General features: G+C 43.6%; 1 protein-coding gene across 5 annotated transcripts in view; it reads right to left on the bottom strand.

Moving 5' to 3' along the window:
• rad18 (RAD18 E3 ubiquitin protein ligase) overlaps positions 1–24918 on the bottom strand; it is a 130566-nt gene that overhangs the window by 33179 nt on the left and 72469 nt on the right. For 4 of the 5 annotated variants that reach the window (XM_063215340.1, XM_063215343.1, XM_063215341.1 and 1 more), the window contains 2 exons: positions 20720–20975; positions 3182–3226 (listed from right to left, as the gene is read on the bottom strand). In XM_063215340.1, the coding sequence (XP_063071410.1) occupies positions 3202–3226; positions 20720–20975 (281 nt within the window). In that variant the 3' untranslated portion in view covers positions 3182–3201. The remainder of the gene's footprint in view (positions 1–3181; positions 3227–20719; positions 20976–24918) is intronic. The other variant, XM_063215342.1, reaches the window with a different exon arrangement.

Raw genomic sequence — 24918 nt, 5'->3', positions numbered from 1 at the left:
TGATTTCAACAAGTAATTAAGGCTCCAACCTCCATCACAGCACACAAATAACCACCCACTCCTCTACCTCCCCCACCATCTCCATTGCTTCCTTCTCCGTCACGTCATTCAAAGGAGTCAGTTGTCCCGGGTCCAGGCAGGGAGGGAGGCCCCAAAATTCAGTCCTCATTATATTTTATGCATTGGATCGGGAGCCCTTTCAAATGCTTTTGTCCCGGGCCCTGTTATTATGATAAAGTCACGTCATAAGTATGAGCCAAAGAGGTTAGTTGTCCCGGGCCCAGGCAGGGAGGGGGGCCCAAAATTCAGTCCTCATTATATTGTATGTATTGGATTGGGAGCCCTTTCATATGATTTTGTCACAGGCCCGGCAAAAATCTGTCAGCGGCCCTGCTAGTATACAGTCACGTCATGCATATGAGGCCGGCGAGGGTGACCCACTGATCTCAGGCAAACAACTTTGACATTGATCCTGGCCTCTTAATTACTTGCTGTTATCAGATTGTCCTGTCCTCACCATATCAGCAGCTACATGCGTCACCTCTGCCTTAACATTCACCAACAGAAACTCCACCTCTTCTCACTCCACATGAGCGATATCACCTTTAGTCCCCTCGCTTCACCTCCACCCACTCCTCTTCCTTCACCTCCTTCTCCTCCCCCTGTTCATCCTCTTCCTCATGAGCTGAACCACCTTGGCTTTTCCCCCTCTCCTCCACCTCCTCTTCCACATGAGCTGAATCACCTTTACTTTGTCCTTCACCTCCACCCACTCAACCTCTTCCTCCTCCTCCTCCTCCACATCTGTCTCCTCATCAGCTGCATCACCCCTGCCTTTCCCCTTCCCCTTCACTCCAGGACCACACAATCTGCTCCAATTAGAAGAGAACGCACACACCACTTATGCCTATGAAAAGTCTTCTTAAATATTTCAACCTCTGTATTCATTTATGCTGGTGGAACGTTTTCTAGAAATACTACTAAACTGCAGACATTTCATCCTACCTTGTTACAAATTAATAAACGTATAATGAGGGTCGTGTTTTAAGAGATTAAGTTATCAAGTTTAGAGTTTCGGCTAAATTAAGTGAATAAGAGGTGAGTTGCGTGGCTTACGCTTGGAGAGTTCTAGAAACACTACAACACTGCAGATATTTACAAATTGTTACAAATTAATTGACTTGTAATACGGGTCCTGTTTTAAGAGACTAAATTATTCAGTGGAGCGTGTAGGATAAGTTAAGTTAATAACAGGCGAGTACCGTGGCTTATGCCTGAAAAGATATCCAGGCTTGTTGGTTTGTGCAAACACTCTTAAAGACAGTCTTTAATATCTGTGGACTAACACTGGATTAGACAGAAAGCTCCCCCATATGTGTCTGCCGGAGCTGGTGTGTGTGTGTGCGTGCGCGCGTATGTGTGTGTGCGTGTGTGTGCGGTGTCTAAGTCAGTGTGAGAAAGTGACCTTCCCTTGTCACGGTTTTACGTTTTAAAGACTATGCGATTGCGAATCAGAGTGCGAATCAGCGCTATTTGTTTCTGGTGCTTATTGCGCACTGGGAGACATGAGACTTGCAAGAAGCGCACGGGCATACACGCACACATTCACACACGGGCACGCAGCCCGCAAACACAGTGACTAAAATGTTTTGAATATTCCAGCGAGCTCGCAAGCATTGGACTCCTTCACTGACGTTTCTTGTTTCCTTGTGTCACGTGGAAGCGCACCCGCGTTGGCAGAACTTTTCCATCATCATCTGACTTAGGGAATGGGAAATGTCTTGTTGAAGGGGAAGGGGCGGGAATTATGTGTCGGATGTTGTGCAATATTTGTCGGGGAGTTTTGTCTATTTTTGTGCGGGTGAAGTGCCGTGGCAAACTGCATTTATGTATGTGTTTGTTATTTTGATTTCTTTAAGATTATAATGTGTAGTACTATGTTAGGGTATGATTTCGTTTAGTTAAGACTCAAGTGTGCTCATTGGTTCGCTAGGGACCAATTAGTGTGTAATTGGTTAGTGCCATAGTGCGCAAAGTTTAAAACCCCAGGTAAGTGGGGACGAGGAGGTTGGAGCAATCAGCTGATAATCGGAGGAGCTGATGCCATGATGCGAAATTAGGAAATGCTGTTAAACGGAGAGCAGTGGCCTTGAAGCTGTTGATTAGAGTTTAACAGGTGTCTTGAAACAGTGTTGCAAGTAAGAATCTGAAGTGTTGGGTAATGTTATATGTCAAGTCGTGTTATGGTTTGTTTGCCCACGTGCACATTTATTTTTGCTACAAATAAAAAGCGCTTATATTTTTGATAACTTGGAGTCCTGAAGTTGCCTTTCACCATCCACCTCTTGAACTCATCCGTGACGGTCTATCCTGGTAGTGAGAAGCGTCTGCTTTTCCACAGTCAGTAAATATGAGATTCATTCATTATAAACATCATCAGTAACGAAGAGCAAACAGTCATTCAAAATTGGTGCGATTTGACAAGGATGTCCAGATGTCAATGAACAAGTAGCCATCAGGTCACCCTCAGAACAAGGAAGATTGGGGACCGCTGTGAGCCATTGTTTAAAAATGAAGAGTTTTTACTTTTTTCACTTTTCATTTCATTATAGCAAACGACTGTTCCGACATAATTTCATCTGTGTGAATTCCTTCCATTTAAATAGTTTGGCGAACACACCATATACAATGCATTCTGCAATGCAATGTAATGCCTAAAAAAAATTCAATTCCCCAAAATGTTCCAAAATGGATACAAGTCATTTTGCAATGAAGCTCTTCAAGTCTTTTTAGGATGCTTACTCTGATGTGACCAGCATAACGAGAGCGAGCACACAGTTCAGTAGCAGCCAGTCAACAGGGGGGCAACAAACAGCCAGCACAACAGCCCCCCGGAGCAGAGCAGGGTTCATGGGATCACTCTGTCAAGGGTATTGGGGGGCGGGGCAGGGGTGTTAGAGCTAGGGGGTGGTAAATGGTTAAAAGGGATGGGGGCACCACAACACAAGCTGTGAAAGCACATGGATGTTTGTATTAGCTGTGTGTGTGTGTGTGTGTGTGTGTGTGTGTGTGTGTGTGTGTGTGTGTGTGTGTGTGTGTGTGTGTGTGTGTGTGTGTGTGTGTGTGGGCATAGCTGTGTGTGAGAGAGTGTGAGCATGATCCAGAGATCACTTTGACTTACCAAAACATCATGTCGGGCCGTCAGCTGAACACGTCTGATATTGAGCTGCAGAGAGACAAACAGAGAGAGGAGCAGATAAACTGTTAATCAGCAGCTCAGTGAATATGGAGCCCCAACGACACACCCCACTGAGCACGGCAAAGGTGAGAGGAGAGAGAGAGAGAGAGAGAGAGAGAGAAGAGCAGAACAGAGAGAAGAGAATGAGTGAAAGAGAAGCAGAAAGCGAAAGAGAGAGGGAGAGAATATAGGACAGGAAAGTGGAGAGCACAAGAAAAAAAGAGAGGGTACGAGAAAAAAAGAGCGAGGGAGAGATTGACAGAGAGAGAGAGGGGGGGGGGCTCGGTCAATATGGTGCATCCGGCAATATCCCCCATTTGAGAAACCAAATCTCCCATAATCCCTCTCTTCTCACTGCTGCCACACCCCAATGCAGAGATAGACACCCACTTGCCCTCAGAGATACAGCACTGGTGGTCAAGTGGGGCAACCACACACACCAGCGAGAAAATGAGGAGACACACTCGGGTGCAAAAACACACACACGCACAGACACACATGCACACACACATGCATAAACACACACACATACAGTACACACACACATGCACATAAACACACACACACTGACTTAGTCACTCAACACTTCCGACAGAGACAACAATCTTATCGGAGGGTAGGTGCTGCATTAGTCATGTGGCTAAAATGGCCAGAGAGAGAGAGAGAAGGAGAAAGGAGGAGAGAAAGACAAAAAAGGGAGAGCAAGGAAGCGGACAACCCCTGACTGTTAATGTTTGTGTTGATTGCGTGTGTGTGTGTGCGTGTCCGTTCTTTTTCTGAGTTTGTGTTTGTGTGTGTGCCTGTGCGTATGTGCATGTGTGCCAATGTGCCCTCATCTCCAATTCAGTTGCGATAGTGAATCTCGGCAGCAGTGCATGCGAGGGAACGGTAGTGACGATAAGAGCCGATAACAGACGTCCTTTTAAAGGGTCAGGGCTCACTGAGACTCGCTCAGCAGGTAGATAGAACATGCGAAAAGTACATGCATGAAGTCAACTCCCATCAGAGGAAAAGCACACACACACATGCACGCACACGCACACACATACACATACACACACACACACACATGTATTTATTATCATTTTCACATTTACGTACACAAACACAGCCATGTGAACCCACATTTACAAACAAGGACACATGCACACACACACACGGAAAGGCAAACACAGGCGTACACACACACACACACAGGCGTACACACACACACACACAGGCGTACACACACACACACACAGGCGTACACACACACACACACAGGCGTACACACACACACAGGCGTACACACACACACAGGCGTGCGTACACACACACACACACACACACACACGCACACACGCACACACACACACACACACAGAGGGGTGCAGACGCTGAGTCATCCCCCCAGTCTCCTGCAGTGATTTGCTTGGCGGAGGAGCTCAGTGGTGGGGAACAGAAATATCCATTTACTTGTTTGCCCTTGCTCACTTCTTTTCCCCCGAAAAAAGGTGTGGATACACATGGATACACACAGATACACACACAAAACACATACACACACACGCACGCAAGCACACCTACGCACACGCACGCACACCTTTTATTGTTATGTCTTGTACTAGTTATTACCGCTAGGGGGGGGGGAGGCGGGGGGTGGGGGCGCGGTAAGTTGGAAGAAAAAGTATAGCAAAACAAATAAATTAATAATACATGCACACCAAAATAAAGCAAATATCATTACTATTATTGCCATTTCATATATACTCCCAATTGGAGTGAATATACACTCGCCGGCCACTTTAATAGGTACACCTTTACAACTGTTCATTCACGCAAATTCCTGATCAGCCAATCACATGGTGGCAACTCAAAGCATTTAGGCATGTAGAAATGGTCGAGTTGATCTGATGCCGTTCAAGCATCAGAATGGGGAAGAAAGGTAATTTAAATGACTTTAAACATGGCATGGCTGTTGGTGCCAAAAGGGCTTGGTTTGAGTATTTCAGAGAATACTGATCTAGTTGTTACTTGGATATTCACACACAACCATGTCTAGGGTTTACAAAAAATGGTTCAAAAAAGAAAAGAAAAAAACAGTGAGCGGCAGTTCTGTGGGCAAAAATACCCTGTTGATGGCAGAGGTCAGAGGAAAATGGCCAGACTGGATTGAGCTGATACAGAGGCAACATTAAGTCAAATAACCACTCGTTACAACCGAGGTATGAGAATCTCTGAACGAACAGCACATCAAATATTGAGGCAGAGTGGCTACAGCAGCAAAAAGACACTTCAGGTGACACTGCCTGGAAAATGTGGCAACAATTTGCACAGGCTCACCATCAACAAAGATCGGGAAAATGTTGCCTGGTCTGATGAGTCTTGACATCTGCTGCAACCCTCAGGTGGAATGGTCAGAATTTGGCGTCAACGACATTAAAACATGAATCGCTCCTCCCTTACATCAACGTTTCAGGCTGGCGGTATAATGGCGTAAGGATATTTTCCTAGCATAATTTGGGCCCTTAGTACCGATTTATCTTTGTTGGAATGCCTCAGTCTACCCGAGTATTGTTGCAGGCAGTTAAGGCAGTTCTGAAGGCAAAAGGGGGTCCAACCCAGCACTACAGAGGTGTACCTATTAAAGTGGCCGGTGAGTGTATATCTATCTCAGTGATATATCCAAATGGGGCCCTGACATACAGAGATAGACTATGATTACGGCACAACCTATGTGAGGGGGGCCTAGAATCTACAGGTATATGGGGGGCCTTGTCATGGTAAAGTTTGGGAACCCCATAGCAGGGTTAAGTAGGGGTGCAGATGCAGCAGCCATGTGGGCGACCTGTCTCCGCGGCCTGGTGACACACGGGGCTAAAAATGGCCAAAATCCCTACACATATGACTGGTGAAGGTGAAGGGGAAGAGAGGAGGAGGAGGAGGAGGAGGAGGAAGAGGAAGAGGGTGAAGGGCAGGGCTACTGAGGAGAACAGGAGGAAGACAATGATGGTGGAAGAGAATTGGGGGTGCTGGTTTTACACTTCCTGTCAGGAATAAACAACGCTCTCTCCTTACTCATCCTCCTTCATGACTCAGGTTTATATAAATAATGTCTTACGAGCAGCTGACTCGCGCTGGTTGGATCAAATTTGTGGTGGGTTTTTAGTGTTTTTCAGTAACAACACATTCAACACACCTCATTTAGGTACAATGGCGTAAATACAGTTATGTAATATCACATGCTAGTGTTGTACTTACACCATAACTTTACTTTTAGTTTTACTTTTGACACCTCTGGCTGTGACAAAATGGAACTTTGGATTTCAGATGATGATGAAGGGTAGGTGGAGTGGAGTGGAGGAGGATGACTGGTATCATTGGGGCAGGGTGAGGAGGAGGAGAAATGTGACAAAGAAGGGTAGGGTGATATTGAGGAGAAAGCCAACCAAGAAGACAGCAGCCTGACGCATCAGCCCGTTTCTTTTCACTTCACAGAAACCATCTGACCTTGCAATGTTAGGATTCATTTGTTCCACTTGTTAGGCTTGTACTTTTTTTCTTATTCCAATTCCAAACAATCACTGTTGTTTGGTCATGAGTCATGACGCATGCAACAGCTGAAATACAATTGGTCCCAGATGGACGACGCCAGGCTTTCACCTTTGTCCAATGACTGTGTACTAGGGCTGTAACTATATTGCATCGACCGAGAAATCATGATATGCAGTCACGATACTGTATCGTGATGCAAGAAGGCAGCATCGTGATACGCCCTTTTAAAGGTCTTTTACCCTTCAGATCAGAAAACAACCAGATAATATGATGTCATAGTGCTTTAAATATAATAATTATTGTTTTAAACTTTTGAAAATGATTAGTACCCTCTTGTAATATATAAGCTTACTAACTAAACTATCATAGTGTTTATGTAAAAAAAAGTAAATTAATTAATTTAAAAAGATACATTTTGTAAATCGTGGGGTGTATTGAAATTTAGGTAAAAAATCGTGATACCAAACAAATGGTGAGTTGAGTGTATCATCATCGTGTAGCAACAAGCATAACTGGAAGGACCAACATTGTTTTTAAAGTGGAACTGATGTGTACATGATAGAGGAATAAAGTTACTCAGAATGAACAAAGGAATAAACCACCCATTTTATTAGGAATAAGGTTTAATTCTGAATACATTTTACGGCTCATGTAAACAAGATAAGACCACTGACTGCACATATTCTGAATATTTCATCAGTTATTAAGTCAACTGATTCTTAGGTGCTGTTTCCACGTAGCAGGATATTTTTTTAGCAGGGTATTTTTTTCTCCTGCTACGTGGAAACGCAACATGTGGATAAAAAAAAACCTCCATTGTAACAAATGCGTTTCAGACCCCTAAACAGGATATTTTTTTCTCCTGCACCTGGATTTTTAAATATCTGCTACGTGGAAACGGAAGGCCAAAACCAATGCAAAACCAATTCAAAACCAATACAAGCAGGAGAAAAAAATATCCACATATAAAAATATCCAGCTACGTGGAAACGGCACCTTATTGTCACACATTTTAAGCCAGGTAGATTGAGTTAATTACAGTTCACCAGTGACACCACCTGTTTTACAGGTGCCTACAATGCTGGAAATCACGGTTTGGCAAAATAGCCCGTCATTATAAGTAAGCAAGGAAAGCAAAGTAGACTAGATGGAAAGGGAGCCAAAAGTTGAGAAACAATCAAATCCTTGGAGAGAGACAGAGAGAGAGACAGAGACTAAAACACCCACAGCAAAATCCATAAAAGACGGAGCTCAGACAAGAGCCAGGAAATGAGAGAGAGGAACACCATTTGCAGTCTGTCTGACACAAACAAATTTGGGTTTGTTGTCCCTCAGTCGTACAAATACGAGTTGATTTTTATCTGTGTTTGCAAAGCCTCAGCTTGGCACCCAGGCTCCGTGCAAAAAAAAAAAAAGAAACAGTGTTTGGCAACGTCAAACCAATATAGGTTAATAAATCAAATTTCCCTGAGAGAGGAGAAAAAAAGAGAGCGAGAGATGGTGGGGGGAAAGGTTGTGGGGAGTGCAAGGGAATAAGAGGAGAGGAAACAGGCTTCATGCCACGTCGCGATGGCGAGAAATAGAGATTGATGACGTGCAAACAAATGAAAAGGGAAGGGATAACAAGGCAGTGCATGTTACTGCTGCTGAGGGGCTAAGAGATGCTCTCTCTTGCCATATATATAGGCCCGGCCAGGGTAGAACAGGAGTTTTTATGGCTGTGAAAATAGATGCAGGTCAAACACAGCTCAGGAAATACACACCCCTCCATCTCTAATAAAAAAAGACACACACGCACAAAGACACACACAAAAAAACACGGACGAACGCACGCACACACATACACACACACAAAGACACCCACGTACACACACACCAAAACTACTACAGGAAACTCCTTAGCAACGTAAGTAAATCATCCGTGACCACAGAGGTTAATGGGGAGGTCCTGTCTGAGCCAGTTCTCTCCCCCCTCAGCACCACAACTCCGCTCAGCTCTGCTGGCGTGCCGTCTTGCCGTGCCATCGAGTCTTCGACTCGAACTGTTTGACCACAGGGGCCAATATGCGCAAGCTGCTCATCACTCCTGAATATTAACAAGCAGACAACATAATGCATTCCCTTCCCTTCCCTTCTCTTCCCTTTTCCCCCTCTCCTTCCTCGTTCCCTCTGCGGGCTTGAACGAGCTGCCAGTAATTAAATATTTACATAACAGGAGTCGCGTCTCAGCTGACCCCTCAAGTTGTCCAGCCAATTAGGCAATTGTTGCACTGCACAAATGACTGTGGGCAACAGAGAAATATTAAATGCTTATTTAATACTAACAGTCATACTAATATACATTACATACATTGTTAATATAGGACCATCCAATTTAATTAGTAACAAAAAATTGTTGCGATGCACAGATAAGGAATAAGGACAGCGGAGAGCCCTTGGTAAATACAGAGTGCAGCAGTACACAGCTGTGTGTGTGTGTGTGTGTGTGTGTGTGTGTGTGTGTGTGTGCGTGCGTGCGTGCGTGCGTGCGTGCGTGCGTGCGTGCGTGTGTGTGGGCTAAATGTACAAGTATGTAAGTGTGTGCTGTCTTGTTAGTATAGGTGCAGTGATGTGTATAATGTCTGTGTTTTTCTGCATTTATCCAAGCTGCTGGACACCTTAGTTTCCTTCTACTCTCCACAGAAAAAGTAATACATACAGCGTACAGCAATAAAGAAAGCGTGGGGAAGTAAAAAGTATGCAGCAATGGCAAGTTAGTGCGCTAGGTTATGGTACGATGGAGTAGGGTTAGGCTTCATAAGAAGACTAGCCTAACAGACGAGAAGAGTCTATAAGCCAAGCCAATCATACTAATACTCCAACAGCATGACAGGAAAATCTGACATTTCCCTACAAATTGGCTTGCACAGGTAAGTACCACAGGGAGCGAAAAAGGAACTGGAAACGCTAATAATTCCACGAACGACCTGACGAGGAACTCTGACATTTAAACTGATTTAGCAAGACACTGAAATGCCTCCCTCTCAAACTTGGCCGATGTTAGAAGTCACTACGACCTGCTTTTGAGGGGCACATACAATCAATTTATCCTCACGAATTTCTACTGAAATGAAGTCAGGGCACGAGAAGGGTAATGACTTGTTCTGCCATATTTCACAATGCTGCTGACTCAAAACTTCAAACACCTACCATAGACACACACTCGTGCGAGAGCAGACACAAGCACAGACACAGACAGTGTTGACAAATGCATCCAGCAGTTAGTCTAATGGTCACTAGGGTAATGAGGTAAAAGCAACAATTTAATTTTTATTAAGGATATTAAGGTGTCTAATGGCACACTTGCATTTCACATATATTAAACATTCACAAGTTGGGGGGGGTTAGTTTATGCGGCCTAGACAACTGTGACAATCTCTTTCTGTACGTCATTCTGTGTGGTGTTACAATAGCTGGATGGCTATTCTTGCAGAGCATGGCGCAAGAATCTGTAGCTGAACAGGCTTCTCTATTTGCCAAAGGCTGGGTGCAAGGGGTGATTGTGTAGTGACCGAGGGAGGCTGAGAATATAGAATCGCTTCGATGGTACCCTACTGCATTGTGCTGTGATGGGTACTGTGCCGAACTGCCATACAGTTGTTGTGCTGTGGCTGCTATACAATGTGGTGTCATACAGTTTGTGGTGTTAGGCTGATTTCAGCTGACATGTTTGTGTGCTGTGCTGCGATGCATTGCTGTGAGACATTGAAGCCGTGCCTTCCTTGTGTTGTATTGAGCTGCGATTGTTGCGTGCCATATTGTGCGGACGGACTGAATGGCTCCTGCAAGTGGGCGAGAGACACAGAGGGAGACTGAGATGAGGAGGTGGGGGGGGAAGAGGGGGTGTTGAGGCAGGCGTGCCGGTAGGAGAGGAACCCTCTGTCCTTACCGCACTAACAGACAAATAGCGACAAAAGCCCCGCATGAAGCCCTGAAAGCGCCACTGGACTATTTCAGAACAGCTGCGATAAAAGCTGCAATAAAAGACAGATACAAAGCGGGAATATCAAGCACTTCACCATTCCAATCGGCTGACAAGGTTGTTGTCGAACAATCTCATCCCTCAGCTCCATGAGGCACAAATGAAGTTCGCTTCTCTCCTGTCATTCTTCTCTTCTCCTGTCATTCTTCCAAAACGTCTCCCATCGTGCAAAACCCTTTTGTTGCTTTTGTTGCCTACTCTTCCATACAAGTCAACTACTTTTCGTGCTTTTTTGGCACGTTTTGCAGTGTGATCTTCCTCCAATTTTGAGTTATGCTGCGGTTGCTACATGCAGTGTTATTCATGGTCGAGTAGTTGTGGGTTTGTAGATTGACGGCTTCTGAGGATTCGTTTCCTTAATGTGGTAGGTGGGTGTGGGGTGGGGGTGGAAATCACAGCCTCCATGATGATACGATTTGATATCGATTTCTGAAGGCAGCGATTCGATTATTTTCAATACTTAAAAATGCCCCATGATATGATTTAATTTTTTTCCAATTACTTTCCCACTTCTATTGCACAATTAACAGCTAGGGCATTGGGCAGGGGCCAGTGATTCGATTAATTTTGATACTTTAGAATGCCTAATGACACGATATGATTCAATTCGATCATCGACCTTAGGATCGATGCTTCGATGCATATCGATTGTTATTTACACCCCTAGTGTGAGGGAGTGAAAAAACACCATCCTCGTAACAGGACTGAGTGACTGTCTCCTTGTACTCCTTGTTCCCTTAGGGTGCTTGCTGGGCTACCCCTTGCAAGTGAGAGGCATATATGCTATTTCGTTTTGTGTCACAGTGTGTGCTGTGGTGTTGTGGTCATCATGTGCCATGTTGTACTTAGCTGGCTGATTGAGGAGCTCGGGAGAGGCAGGGGAGCAGGTGGAGTAGGGAGAGGAGGCAAGGAGGGATGGAGAGAGGAGGAGAGAGAGAGGGACGGAGGCAGGGAGGGATGGAGGGAGGGATGGATGTCGAGCTAAGAGAAGAAAGGGTGTTGAGACAGTCAGGTGGGCATGAAAAAAAAGAAGAAGAAGGGGGGATATTGAGGTGCTCAGACGGATGGGAGAGGAACAGTGGGATATATTGAGGCGCCCTCTTCTCTGACCCTCTACCACTTCTGGGGCCGCAGAGAATCTTCAGCCAAATTACCTCTATTCCCTCCAGACATGAGACACGAGGCACAAACGTCTGGGCATGAGAACGACAGAATGTGTGCATGTGCGTGTGTGTGTGTGTGTGTGTGTGTGTGTGTGTGTGTGTGTGTGTGTGTGTGTGTATGCCCACTAGAGAGAAAAAAGAGAAAAAAGGGTAATGAAAAGTATGTGACAGAAAGAAAGACAAGAGAAAGATAGACAAGAGAGAGAGAGCAAGAGTTGGGGAAAAGATGAGAGGAGAGCGCGAGAAAGAGAGAGAAAGACAGAGAGAACATGTAATAGGCTTTCAATTTGGATTAAGGAGGTTAATTACAAATATATGGTCTGTTACACCAGGTCTCTCCTCCCCTGCAGTTGGAATACTTTCAGCCCGAAGTCAGCAGTACAAAGTAGAGCTTCACCATCTGCCAAAATTTTCACAAATCAAAAGAAAACATGTGATAAATTGTCAGATTTGGCCTCCGCCCATCTGAAAAAGGCTATCTAACTAATGTACCCCCAGTCCACATTCCCTTTCTCCCATATGCACACTCCACCTCTCTCCACAACACACACACACACACACACACACACACACACACACACACACACACACACACACACACACACACACACACACGTGTGGGAAAGCTACCCAGATCAGCATCAAGACGCCGGTCGGCTGGCCAGCGGCTCCAGATTAACACGGGGCCTCTTTGAAGCCACCATCACTGTCACTAGGCATCTATTAATGATGAAAGAAATAATCATATGAGGGAGGGAGGGGAGAGAGAGAGATATGGAGGGAGGGAGGGAGGGAGAGAAAGAACGAGCGGGAGAGAAAGAAAAAGACAGAGCGAGAGAGAGAGAGAGAGAGAGAGAGAGAGTGGGAGAGGGGGAGAGAGAGAGAGAGAGAGAGAGAGAGAGAGAGAGAGAGAGAGAGAGAGAGAGAGAGAAAGAGAAAGCGGGGAGAGAAAGAGAAACTGGGGAGAGAGAGAGCAAAACTTTTACAAGCTCAATGTTGCCCTGAGCAAGATTGGGGTAGGAATGCAGACATTCAGAGCTGCACTCACATCAAAGTCATTAGCAAGAGAATGTCCACTGACTAGCATGTAGTAACAGCTGGAGATCTGACCAAGTAATCTTACCAGCCATACATACATACGTACATACACAATCACACACACATAAAGAAACCCTGCCGTTGAGCGAGACCCACAGGCTAAATTATTAAGCACCACTGTACTGATAATTAGGGCCCATATCACCCACTCACTTTTATAGAGTAGTAGTAGAGTAGAGTAACTTTATCAATCCCCAGGGGGAAATTCAGGTATCCAGTAGCTTACATAAAAACACAAATAAACAAATGTCCACATGGACATTTCAAGACACAAATAACACAGGAATAGTCAGGGAGGGGAAAATAAAAATAAAAATAGTTAAGATAAAGAATGTGAAAAAGTTATATGTAAAAAATGTAAAAAATGTAAAAAGGTAATTGTGCAAAATGACATTCTGTGAGTTGGGATAGACCATGTGCAGAAAACATACTAGGTAGACAGTCTTAACATGACCAGTGTTGACAGATACATCTATGATATAGTATAATATTAGTATAATTATTAACACTTTGAAACATTACGGGGGTCCTACCTTTCTTTGAAAACTGAAAACGAAGTCTGCAACACAAGCTCCCGTTTCTCTGACGTTAATGTGACGTTTTTTGGGCAGCATGCCCTTCATCAGACATGTCAGGTTCACGTAACCTTGCCAGTCCTGCACCCAATCTTTTTGAGACAGATGTGCGTGTTTTTTTTTCTTTGTTACACCTGCTCCTCCTCTCTTTCTCACACAGTAGGCAAGACAAGCAAAGCAAAAGCAGCAGCATACGCGCACACACGCGGGAAACATCTGAGATTTGATTAGTCTATGTCTGTATGGGAAAGCAAGAAATGTAATTTCAAATTCTTTGTATGACCAGTGCATGTAAAGAAATTGACAATAAAAACCTACTTGACTACTTGACTTGAGAACAGCAGAGCAGCAAAGGTGTATAGTGTGTATAGCAAAGGTGTATAGGCGTTCGTGCGTGCGTGATTATAGTTAGATCCTTTAGTATAGTGTTTCTCAACGGGGCCGGTACAGCCCCCCAGGGGGGCATTGGGGAGCTCTGGGGGGCATTGAGAAGGATGCAGCTGAGAGGGGATGGTGCTTAGTTGCTATTGGGGGGCTTTAGTCCATTTAATTTTTTGATATTAAGGGGGGCGTTGTCAGGCTTCTGATGAGTTGAAGGGGGCTTTGGGAAGCTTGTGTTGTAACCAAGGGGGCATTTGTTCAAAAAAGGTTGAGACCCACTGCTTTAGTAAATGAGAAAAGGTAAATTAGTGAACTGAGTTATGGTACAGTAAGGTATGGTAAGGATGGGTGTCCTTACACCCGGTCTTCTATGAAACATGTCCAGGACTGAAACTCAGCTTATTTCATTGACATTTTAGGCCACATATATATACATTTTTTCTAAACATAGCCACTCATAATCATATTTTATTTGAGGGAGAAAAATGAAATGATTAACCTTTGGCAATGTTGAGCGCTCAAATAGAACCATGTGATTCGGGATCTGTGTGGAATTTATATAACCAAGGCCAGGTGTCAATTCAGCGTTCAAGAAGTTACAACCTTGCCACAAATATCATCTGACCACTTCTGAATTGACAGGTTGCCATACAGTCAACAGGTAAAATCACCTACTCTCATTCTCAACTAAGTCATCTGAGTTGGAAGGAAAATATAGCAAGGTTTCCTTTATTCTGAATGGGGTATATACTGTACAGAACATATCTGACTAAGGCGAGTGGTAGGTCATACTGTACACTTACTCCACTTTGCCTTTCACAACGCCTTTTAGAAGACTCTTCTGAGAATTTACAGATTGCTGTTGCGATGAAAAGAAAAATGTGCCTTTCACTACGTATGTCAACACGCACTGCTTTCTGAGGCTGCTGTATAGCTTGATAACAATGAATCACCAAACAACAGAAAAGAATTCTCGCTCGCTCCAAGCAATTTTTGTTGGCAGACACGAAACGAAAAAAAAATTGACAAAAGAAACAGTAGGCCTGCGCTTATTGATTCCAATGCAGCCACTCTCACAACATAATTTATTACAACTCGTATAAGGTTGTCAAAGGGAAAGCCACATGCAGCAAAAATAACAAATAGGCCGTGTCATTGAATCACACAGAGAGAGAGAGAGAGAGAGAGAGAGAGAGAGAGAGAGAGAGAGAGAGAGAGAGAGAGAGAGAGAGAGAGAGAGAGAGAGAGAGAGAGAGAGAGAGAGAGAGAGGTTGTTTGTAAAAGAGAGAGGGTGTTTGTAAAAGATAGGGTGGGTGGGTGAGTGAGTGAGTGAGTGATGGGAAAAAAAGAGTGCACCAGTGGAAAGTGTGCAAGAGGGACTTTGCAAGAAGAGCAAGTGAGAGAGCGAGGGAGTGAGAGAATGAATGAATGAGTGAGCAGAAGAGAAATAGGAGAGAGTGAGTAATAAGGACAAAGCAATGAAGGGGGAATACAGGCTTTGATTGAAAAGTAACAAATGAGAAGTGACAGGAAAACTCAAAAAAGTACAGAGAAGAACAAGAGTCGAGAATAAGAATGTGTGTGTGTGTGTGTGTGTGTGTCAGACAGAGAGAAAGAGAGAGGGGTGGGGAGAGAGCGAGAGAGCGAGAGAGAGAGAGAGAGAGAGAGAAAGAGAGAGGGGTGGGGAGAGAGTGAGAGAGAGAGTGAGAGAGAGAGAGAGAGAGAGAGAGAGAGAGAGAGAGAGAGATAGAAAGAGAGAGAGAGAGAGAGAGAGAGAGAGAGAGAGAGAGAGAGAGAGAGAGAGAGAGAGAGAGAGAGAGAGAGAGAGAGAGAGAGAAAGAGAGATTTTAAATGGTTCTTTATTTAAAATAAAGTTCTACAATCACTCCATGGAAAGCATACAAAGCAGTTCATGAAGTACATGAATAAAGAGAGAGAGAGAGAGAGCGAGAGAGCGAGAGAGAGAATGATGCAAAAGTTAAGCTGAGGCCTCCACTAATGTTGACTTGGGTCCTTGGCCATTGAAATGCACAAGGACACCTGTTCTCAGCTGCCTGCTGCTCAAACATATCCCATACTGTGCATATCTGAATAACTATGACTCTGCCATACCATACAGTGGCTAGCATGCCTGAATTATTAAACCATACAGTCATAGCATACAGTGACTAGCATACCTGAATTACTGCACAACACTGCTATAGCACAGTACACTGCAAAACCAAGGCTAAACGATATTGGTACAGCATACTGAAACTGCACAGTCACAATGTGCAATGACTGGCATACCTGAATAACTGAACAATACCGCTGAAGAGTAGAAGAATGCACTCTGGAGGACAGTAAGAAAACTTTTTTACCAGTTCAGTGAAGTTTTTTGGTTTTTGGTATTAAGATTCAGTACTGGTATTAACCTCTTAGCGCAGAGCCTGTTATAACCTTACTGTCACCAAATTGTAATGGCTTTGTCTTAATCTGTTACTTAAGGCTCTCTGCTGAAAATGCTGCACTACATCATAACAATTACAAATGGAGAATAGGCCCGCAGGTGACCCCATCTACAGTAAAAGGCTCCCATTTTTTCCTTTCAGTAGACCATGGCTTCAAGTGTTGAAGAGCTCATTTGAATAACGTAGAAGAGACACATTTCTCTTGCCTGATTATCATCGACTTACAAATCTAATACCGAGATGTTGGTCTGTTCAAAAAGATAACAAATAATGTTTCCTAAACGGCCTGGTTAATCCACCTTCCTCGGTTTGCTACTGGTTGAGGCCAGAAAAGCCTGTACCGAAGTTTAAACCAAACATTTTTTAGTCCCAATAGAACGTCTCCGCTTAAACCATGTCACTGCCTTGAACACGCCTCTACCCAGGGCCGCTGGAGCTGCTCAAAGTTGATTGGTTCCCGACAAAGTGAGTGGAGTTCCTGACTTCTCCGGAGCTCAAAAAAGATATTTGTTTGGCTCCTGGCCAGACTAGAAGCAATTCCGAAGGTGTTACGTCAGTAGGAGGGCGTAGCCTGGCTAACATTTCTCAATCATTACTCCATTTTAACCTCTCAGGATAGCCACTCTCTTGTTTAATTAACCCCCTATGAAAAACACTGCTTGCTCTTTTATTTTTGGGCATTAACGTCATAAAGACCTCCTCTTTTTGTTCTTGTTTTTAATTTCAGAGAGATACCATTACCATTATTACTCCATTGTAAAGTCGCAGGAGATCCTCTTGCCTAGATAATCCCCCATGAGAAACGCTCAGAATCCCCTCGGAAAGGGGAAAGAGTCCCTCTGTGAGCTTGTCACAGACGATGGCTTTAAGAGTGAACTCCATTAGCTGCTGAATGAGGAGGACGCAAAAACAATATCAGGAGCTGAAAAGCTGCGGTGATGGGCTAAGCAGGCACTCGTGCACACAAACACACATGCATACGCATGTGTGTGCGCGCGCACGGACACACACACACACACACACACACACACACACACACACACACACACACACACACACACACACACACACACACACACACACACACACACACACACACACACACACACACACACACACACACACACACACACTGTGCCAATGGGCTAAGCAGGGCTCTCTCAGGGGGCAATCAGCATTTCTTCATCCCATTGAACCTGTCAATGAATTTCTCCTCACACAGAGTCAGTCCGTACAAAGAGAGTCGACATAAAATGAAAAAATGGCACCCTTACAAAGGCTTATAGCCATGTCCCATCTGCCCATCTGGCCCGCAGGCACTAAAGGAGCTTTACGAGACAGAGAGAGAGAAAGAGAGAGAGAGAGAGAGAGAGAGAGAGAGAGAGAGAGAGAGAGAGAGAGAGAGAGAGAGAGAGAGAGAGAGAGAGAGAGAGAGAGAGAGAGAGAAAGAGAAAGAGGGAGAGATGGAGAGATGGAGAGAGACAGTGGGAGAGAGAGAGGGACGAGATGGAGGGGCATTATCGTGGTGAAACAGACAAAACAAGGAGTGCCTGGAGAGGGGCGTGAGGAGGAGGAGATGCCTCTCCATCTGCCTGGGCAATGAGAGGGCCCCACACGCTAATGTGATGCTATTAGCAATAACCGACTATGTGTGTGTGTGTTTGTGTGTGTGTGTTTGTGCGCGCATGTGTGTTTGTGCGGTTGGGAATAGTCTCTGTGAGTGTGAATGTGAGTGTGTGCGTGTGCGTGTGTTTGTGTCGCTATTACGGATGACTGATGGAGCATGACTGGGGCTGTTTTGCAGTTTGCATCCTCAGTGACTGACAACCTCATCTGCCGTCAAGGTAGACTGTGTGGGTCTGTTTCTGCTTCAGGCAGAGCATGAAAGGCATCCATCGCTCATTCTAGTGTACGCTTGTCTCTAGTCTCTCTCACTCATACACATACACACACACACACGCACACACGCACACACACGCACACCTTTACACAATTACAAAGTCACTTCCACAGACCACAGTGGTTGCCGTTCACAATGGTCCTATCAGAGTTAAAGGGTCCCATCACAGTAAGGCATCAGTGAAAATGGGCTATAAGAGTCTGTCTAGTCCTCCCAGGTGCAGATGCCTCATCAGCCGAGGATTGTCTGCTGGAAACTTGTCACTACCTTGGATTATGTTTTTTGTTTTTAACTGCACTGAGAGACACAGGACAATCACCCAGGACTTGTACTGCTTGTGTGTGTGTGTGTGTGTGTGTGTGTGTGTGTGTGTGTGTGTGTGTGTGTGTGTGTGTGTGTGTGTGTGTGTGTGTGTGTGTGTGTGTGTGTGTGTGTGTGTGTGAGACAGTGCGTGTGCGCGTGTGAGAGAGAGAGAGAGAGAGAGAGAGAGAGAGAGAGAGAGAGAGAGAGAGAGAGAGAGCGCATATTTGGGTATGTGAACTGATGTAAGGCTGTACTCAAGTGTGTGCTATATGTTCCCAAACTTTTTCAGTGGGAACCCCTTTTTGGAATGACAAGTATTTTTGCGACCCCGCCTCACCCACCATAGTCTTAGCCTAGCAATGGATTTCTAGCAATATTAGCGGACAAACTATTGATGGAAAACCAAACAATAGTTTGTCCGCCAATATTGCTAGAAATCCACAGCACAGCAAATACATCTATAAACCAAACAAGGGAATACTCTTAAGCAACGCTTCCACCAAGCAGTAGAGTACAGTACGGTTTAGTATCTGGCGGTTTGGTACAGAATGTATTGGTATGGTTCGGTTCAGTTTGTGTCTCCACCGCAAAAGATACTACAATCAGCCGTAATTAGAATGTTACAGGAATAACATTTACGAAGATGGAGGGGAGTGTAAAGAGTCATCCGCTTTCTGTTGGTTTCTTATCCCTGTATCCATACAACACAGCGATGCAGCAAAGTACAGCACAGCATTTATCATCCCATGTAGATGGCTGTTTAGCATTTCCTGGGGTGTGATTAGGAGCCCTGGGAGTAAACATATTTGACCAATCAGTTGCAATTCCCACAGCCATTTACATCACCCAACACAAATTAGGCAGAAAATACTGAGAACACATTTTCTCCGAGACCAACTAACGGGAGGGAAAACATGCCTGGCTTCTTAGAATATTTACACAGTGAAAGGGAGCTAACGCATTGAGCATTTCGGAGTGAAAGGACGAGATGAAGAATAGCTATGTGGATATTTTTTTAAACTCGGTTTTCAGCCTTGCTGTGTTGTTGTTTATCCTTTCTGTGTTGGAGACAGTGCAGTACCACCTGCAATGTCAAGGTAACATCCCTTTCTCAAGGGCACTCCAGCTACGGATGAGGGTGAAGGAGACTACTTGTTATTCGCTCCATCACCCACATGTATTATTCTGCCAGGAAAAGAAATACCACATATGTGACGTCCTGATCCCAAGACCAATTCAATTTTGAAACTTGAAAAATGTGTTCAGTTCTGCCTCGCTGAATTTAGTAGCATACCTGTCATCTGTGAGCTTCAAAAATTGTATATTTCCCAGATTAACCCACTTAAGCTTCAAGCACCTGCAAAAAAACATCTACTGAATGCCTAAGCCCTTTTTGGGAAGAGGTGCCCTCAACCTATAAAAACCTAAATATCTCAGCCTCCGAAGTACATAAAAACATGAACTAAATTGCATTTAAAAGTTAGGACCCTCAACTGGCATTAGGATATATTTATTGAGCTTTAACATACCCACATTTTTAATAATAAGCTAAAATCTCAAGAGCCTGAATGCAGTGTCTTTAAGGCTCCATATATTGATTGACTGAATGCCAAGCATTCTCCTTTGAGTCAAGATGGAAGTTATATTAAAAACCCTCTACATCCTTTATACCACCCCAATGTAGAATAAAGGGTTTTTAATATGAATACCACCTCGATTCAAAGGAGAATGCTTTGGATTCAGACAATCATACTGTATGTATGTGTTCAAGAGACATCAACTGTTGAATACAACAGAAACAGTTGCGCTGAACACCTTGTTGTGTGTCACAAATCGTTAGCCTATGGCCACTCAGAGGGAGATTCTTTGTGTCCTTCTGGCAAAGGAAAATAATCGCCATCAATTATATGAGTGGTCCAACACACCTACCAAACGCAAGCAATCAACACTGAAAGTCTGTTGAACGCTTACGCTACGTTGTGGCCAAACAATGCATTAATTTGGGAAACCACTGAAAAATGTTGCACTAGTTTAACATGCCCACAGTTCCACTCACCTGCTCACAGAAACTTCACTGGGGGTCGGGCTGGGCGACCTCAACCTCCTCTCTGTGGAGACGAGACCCTGGTCTGTATCCATCTCCTCATTGGCTGGCTCTGTGTAGCGCTGGGTGGGGCATGTCTCCATGTTGTCCAATTGGAAGAGGGAGTCGACTTGTATCTCCAGTCTATCATGCGCTGCGACTGGGACAGTAGCCATGTCTTCAATCGTAGGACATGTTTCCACTGCTGCTGCTGTAGTTGTTGTGACTGCTGGGAGGCCAGAACAAAAAAAAACAAAAAAAAGGGAGTGGAGTGAAGAATAACTCTACAGCACTCAGGAATTGTGGAAAAATATCTTGAAGTTGCTCTTTGGTGTGGGGAAAAACAGTGTCATCAAAAAGGAGCGAGTGCAATACATTCCTCTTATCCATAAATTATAAAATCCTTTATTCAAACATGGCTATTTTTCAAGTTAAAAACATGATCAGCGCAGACGCCTACACATAGCGGCTTAGAGCCTTCTTCAGGGTATACTGCACAAACAAATAATTGCCTCTTATGAGGTTTCCAAACCCATTAAGACATAGCAATATAAATTTGCTGCTACCAGAATGACAATGACCAAGTTGCAGTGCATTACTTAAGGCCCTGTGTTACGTCATAGTATTGTAGTACTATGGTAGTTAACTTTTCAATGACTATTACAGGGAGCTACTGACATACACCTGGCACACACCAAAGAAAAAAGAACGTCACACTACAATCAATCTGTCGATTAGCAGGAGAGAATAACAATAATGCACACTCAAGGGCGAAACGATCCACGGTCGTTGCATTCACCTTGATTATAGAGTGACCACACTGCTGGGGTGAACTTGACCAACACATATGCAGAGCTAATTGGACCAACGAGAGGCTGCATACATTAATGATTTAAGCCGACCTACTGTCTTGGTTTTTCCTTTGCAGCTCTGATGACTTGATGGTGTAACACAAACACAACCTCCTACTTTATGCACTTTCTAATCAGTAGTTTGCAGTGTGTGTGTGTGTGTGTGTGTGTGTGTGTGTGTGTGTGTGTGTGTGTGTGTGTGTGTGTGTGTGTGTGTGTGTGTGTGTGTGTGTGTGTTTGAATAAAAATAGAATCCCTACAGCCTCCAACTGATTACCATAGCGTTTTATTAAAATTCAGCTTAAGCCTGATTCGGACGGGATAAATACTACCTATAGACCCCTGGTAATTCGCAATTACCCCCGGACCTCCGTGATTTTTCGGGGCGCATTCGGACGGGATAAATAAACGTCTGTTATTTACTCAATTCACAGACATTATAATGGCCCGTGTACATCAGGCGCTACCTACGCGACCCAGGTAGCTGGGGTGGTTGAAGAAGTTTCGCCATGAATTTGTTTTATTCGCTCTGGACGCGGCACTGACATGTTTGATTCAGCTAATCACATAACGGCTCTGTCTTGACAGCCTGGAACATTCGTCGATATGAACGTTCCAATTGGTTTTCGCCGAACCGCGTCACAGCAGACGGCGGAATTATTACCTCACAAATCGCGGACATGGCACATTCGCACAGGACTAAGTACTCAGACATTCTACGTAATTGTTCTGAATTACCGGGGGTCCATAAGTAATAAAAGTCCCTTCCGAATCGGGCTTTACAAATACTGTAGGCTAGGGGTGCCCAACCAGTCGATCGCCTACCAAATGTTGATACTTTTTTGAATTATTTCAGTTGTGTAGGACTTTCAATTATTTATGCATACTATCAGTACTGCATTGCTTTCTAAACATATTGACCATACTTTTAGAACACACTGAAAAGATAAGGTGATAGTAGTGAAAACCAATTGTGATCTTAATATTGTGACATCCTTAAATTTGACATGGTACTAGATTGCGGCAGACCATCAACTTCAAAGGTAGATCTCGATTAAGAAAAGGTTGTGCACTCCTGCTGTAGGCTATGCCCTTGGTGACTTTTTTTTTTTAACACACACACATGTGCACACACCCACAGACACTCAATAATGATGCAATTGCATATATTTATGTATAATTAAACTCATTCTTGCAATAAACATTGCCCATTTTCTTTGTTTATGCCAATTAGCAGTGGATATTTTTCAGAAAACGTTTAACAGCCGTTTGTTATAACTCCACTAACAAGCAGACAGGCATGTGTTTTGGAAGAAAAAAAATAGGAGTATTGTTTTCCAGCTATTTTATTGCAAAAGCCTACGTCTAGAAACTAATATATTTCTTGTGATTATATATTCAGCCTTGCAATAAAATAATTATAGAAACTCATCACATGGTCAATTCAAGTCCAATTAGGAGTTGGTGAAGTGTAACATTTTTTTGTTGTTGTCAATTATATTCCCTAATATACTGTAAATAATGCAAATATGCAGAAGCACAGGGTGCTGAAAACTTAAGTACTTGTTTGGTCATAGACTTTAGAACAGTTTTCCTGAATAAAAGCCGTTTGCTCTGAAAGTAATATAAAGGTAACACTTCACTTTACATGCCACTGCATAACACATTCATAGCAGCTGTTATGCACTTTGCATAAAGGATTGACTGATGACTGTTTCGACTGCTTTGTGTGTATTAGTAGTAGTAGGAGTGGTAGTAGTAGCAGTAGTAGAAGCACTAGTAGAAGCAGTAGCTGAACTAAAAGTAGTGCTATGTAATATTAATACTAAGTAGTATTATGATTATTATAATTAAAGTTGGTAACACTTTATTTTAGGGATACATCTATTAGCACTAATACATACAATATTAATGCCTGTGTAAGTAACTTGTAAGTCATGTACTAAGCAAAATAAGACAGTTGTTAAGCATGTATTCACAAATGTCTTGTTCATGCCCAATTAGGGATTTATTACTAATATAACCTTAGTAAGGACCAGTAAGCCTATATTTCTATTTATTAGTAAGTAGTAAGTGGCAGAATACAATGTGTATAAGCTCCCGACACACTGTGTGAACAAACCCTGAACAGTGTGAAAACAGATGCGGAATAAGGGTCCCTATTCTGGCTCAGGGCCTCCACACTACCAAAGTCCCCCTTGTTACCTAGGGCCCCCACACCACCCAGGCCCGCACTACCTAGCCCCCCCCCCAATTAAATAATTAATTTTTGCCCAGTTAAGTCATCTAGTTTTCTCTTGTTCATAACAATGTAAGGAAGGTAACAGGAGCCTTTATATAGCAAGGATTGAACGTACACTTGTCAATGACGGTGGGTTGGTGAGATGTAATTTTTTTCATGTACCACTGATTTTTAATTGTAAAAAAACCCAAAATAAATGCAGAACATTAGAATAATAGTTTTGAAGCAAAACTAAACTATTCTTTTGTGATAATTGAGTTAATGTTCGAGAACATTTGCTTCAAGAAGTGCAGTGCATGATGGGTACGCAATCTAGGCCAACAGACAACCTACCCAGCTCTGAGCCTATGTCCTTAGCTCCTCCCCTCACTCGTGAAATTTAGTTGCTATCCAAACAATTTGCCATGTATGTAACAACAGAAATATTATCATTGCTGCATTGGCCATGCATTGCATTGCTGACTAAGGGCGTACCTATCATGCACTGCACTTCTTGGAGATAAGTTTCTCAAACATTAACTTATTTATCACAAAGGAATAGCTTAGTTTTGCTTCCAAACTATTACTCATCGTTATATTCTGCATTTATTGTAGGGTTTTTACAATTAAAACTAATTGGTGTATGAAAAAAATTACATCTCACCACCCACCGTCATTGAGAAGTTTACGTCCAATCCTTGCTATATAATGCTTCCTATTACTCACCCTCTTGAAAAGTAGATAAAGTGAGATCTACGCAACCAAGGAGACCAATGCAGAATTGGAAATGTTCTTACACTTTGCTTTCCGGGGGGCGGGGGCCCTATGCCATCTGGGCTGACCAATGCATCACTTTAGAATAGGGACCCTTATTCCACATCTGTTTTCACACTGTTCAGGGTTTGTTCACACAGTGTACCAGGAGCTTATACACATTGTATTCTGGCCCTTACTGCTTAGTCATAAATAGAAATCTAGGTCTACTAGGTCCTTACTAAGGTTATATTGGTAATAAATCCCTAATTGGGCATGAACAAGACATTTGCGAATAAATGTCTAACAACTGTCTGATTTTGCTTAGTACATGCCTTACAAGTTAC

Source organism: Engraulis encrasicolus, chromosome 14 (assembly GCF_034702125.1).
Source record: "Engraulis encrasicolus isolate BLACKSEA-1 chromosome 14, IST_EnEncr_1.0, whole genome shotgun sequence".
In the NCBI taxonomy this organism is placed as follows: domain Eukaryota; kingdom Metazoa; phylum Chordata; class Actinopteri; order Clupeiformes; family Engraulidae; genus Engraulis; species Engraulis encrasicolus.
The sequence above is the reverse complement of the archived record's forward strand: the minus strand, read 5'-3'. Positions and strand labels throughout refer to the sequence as shown.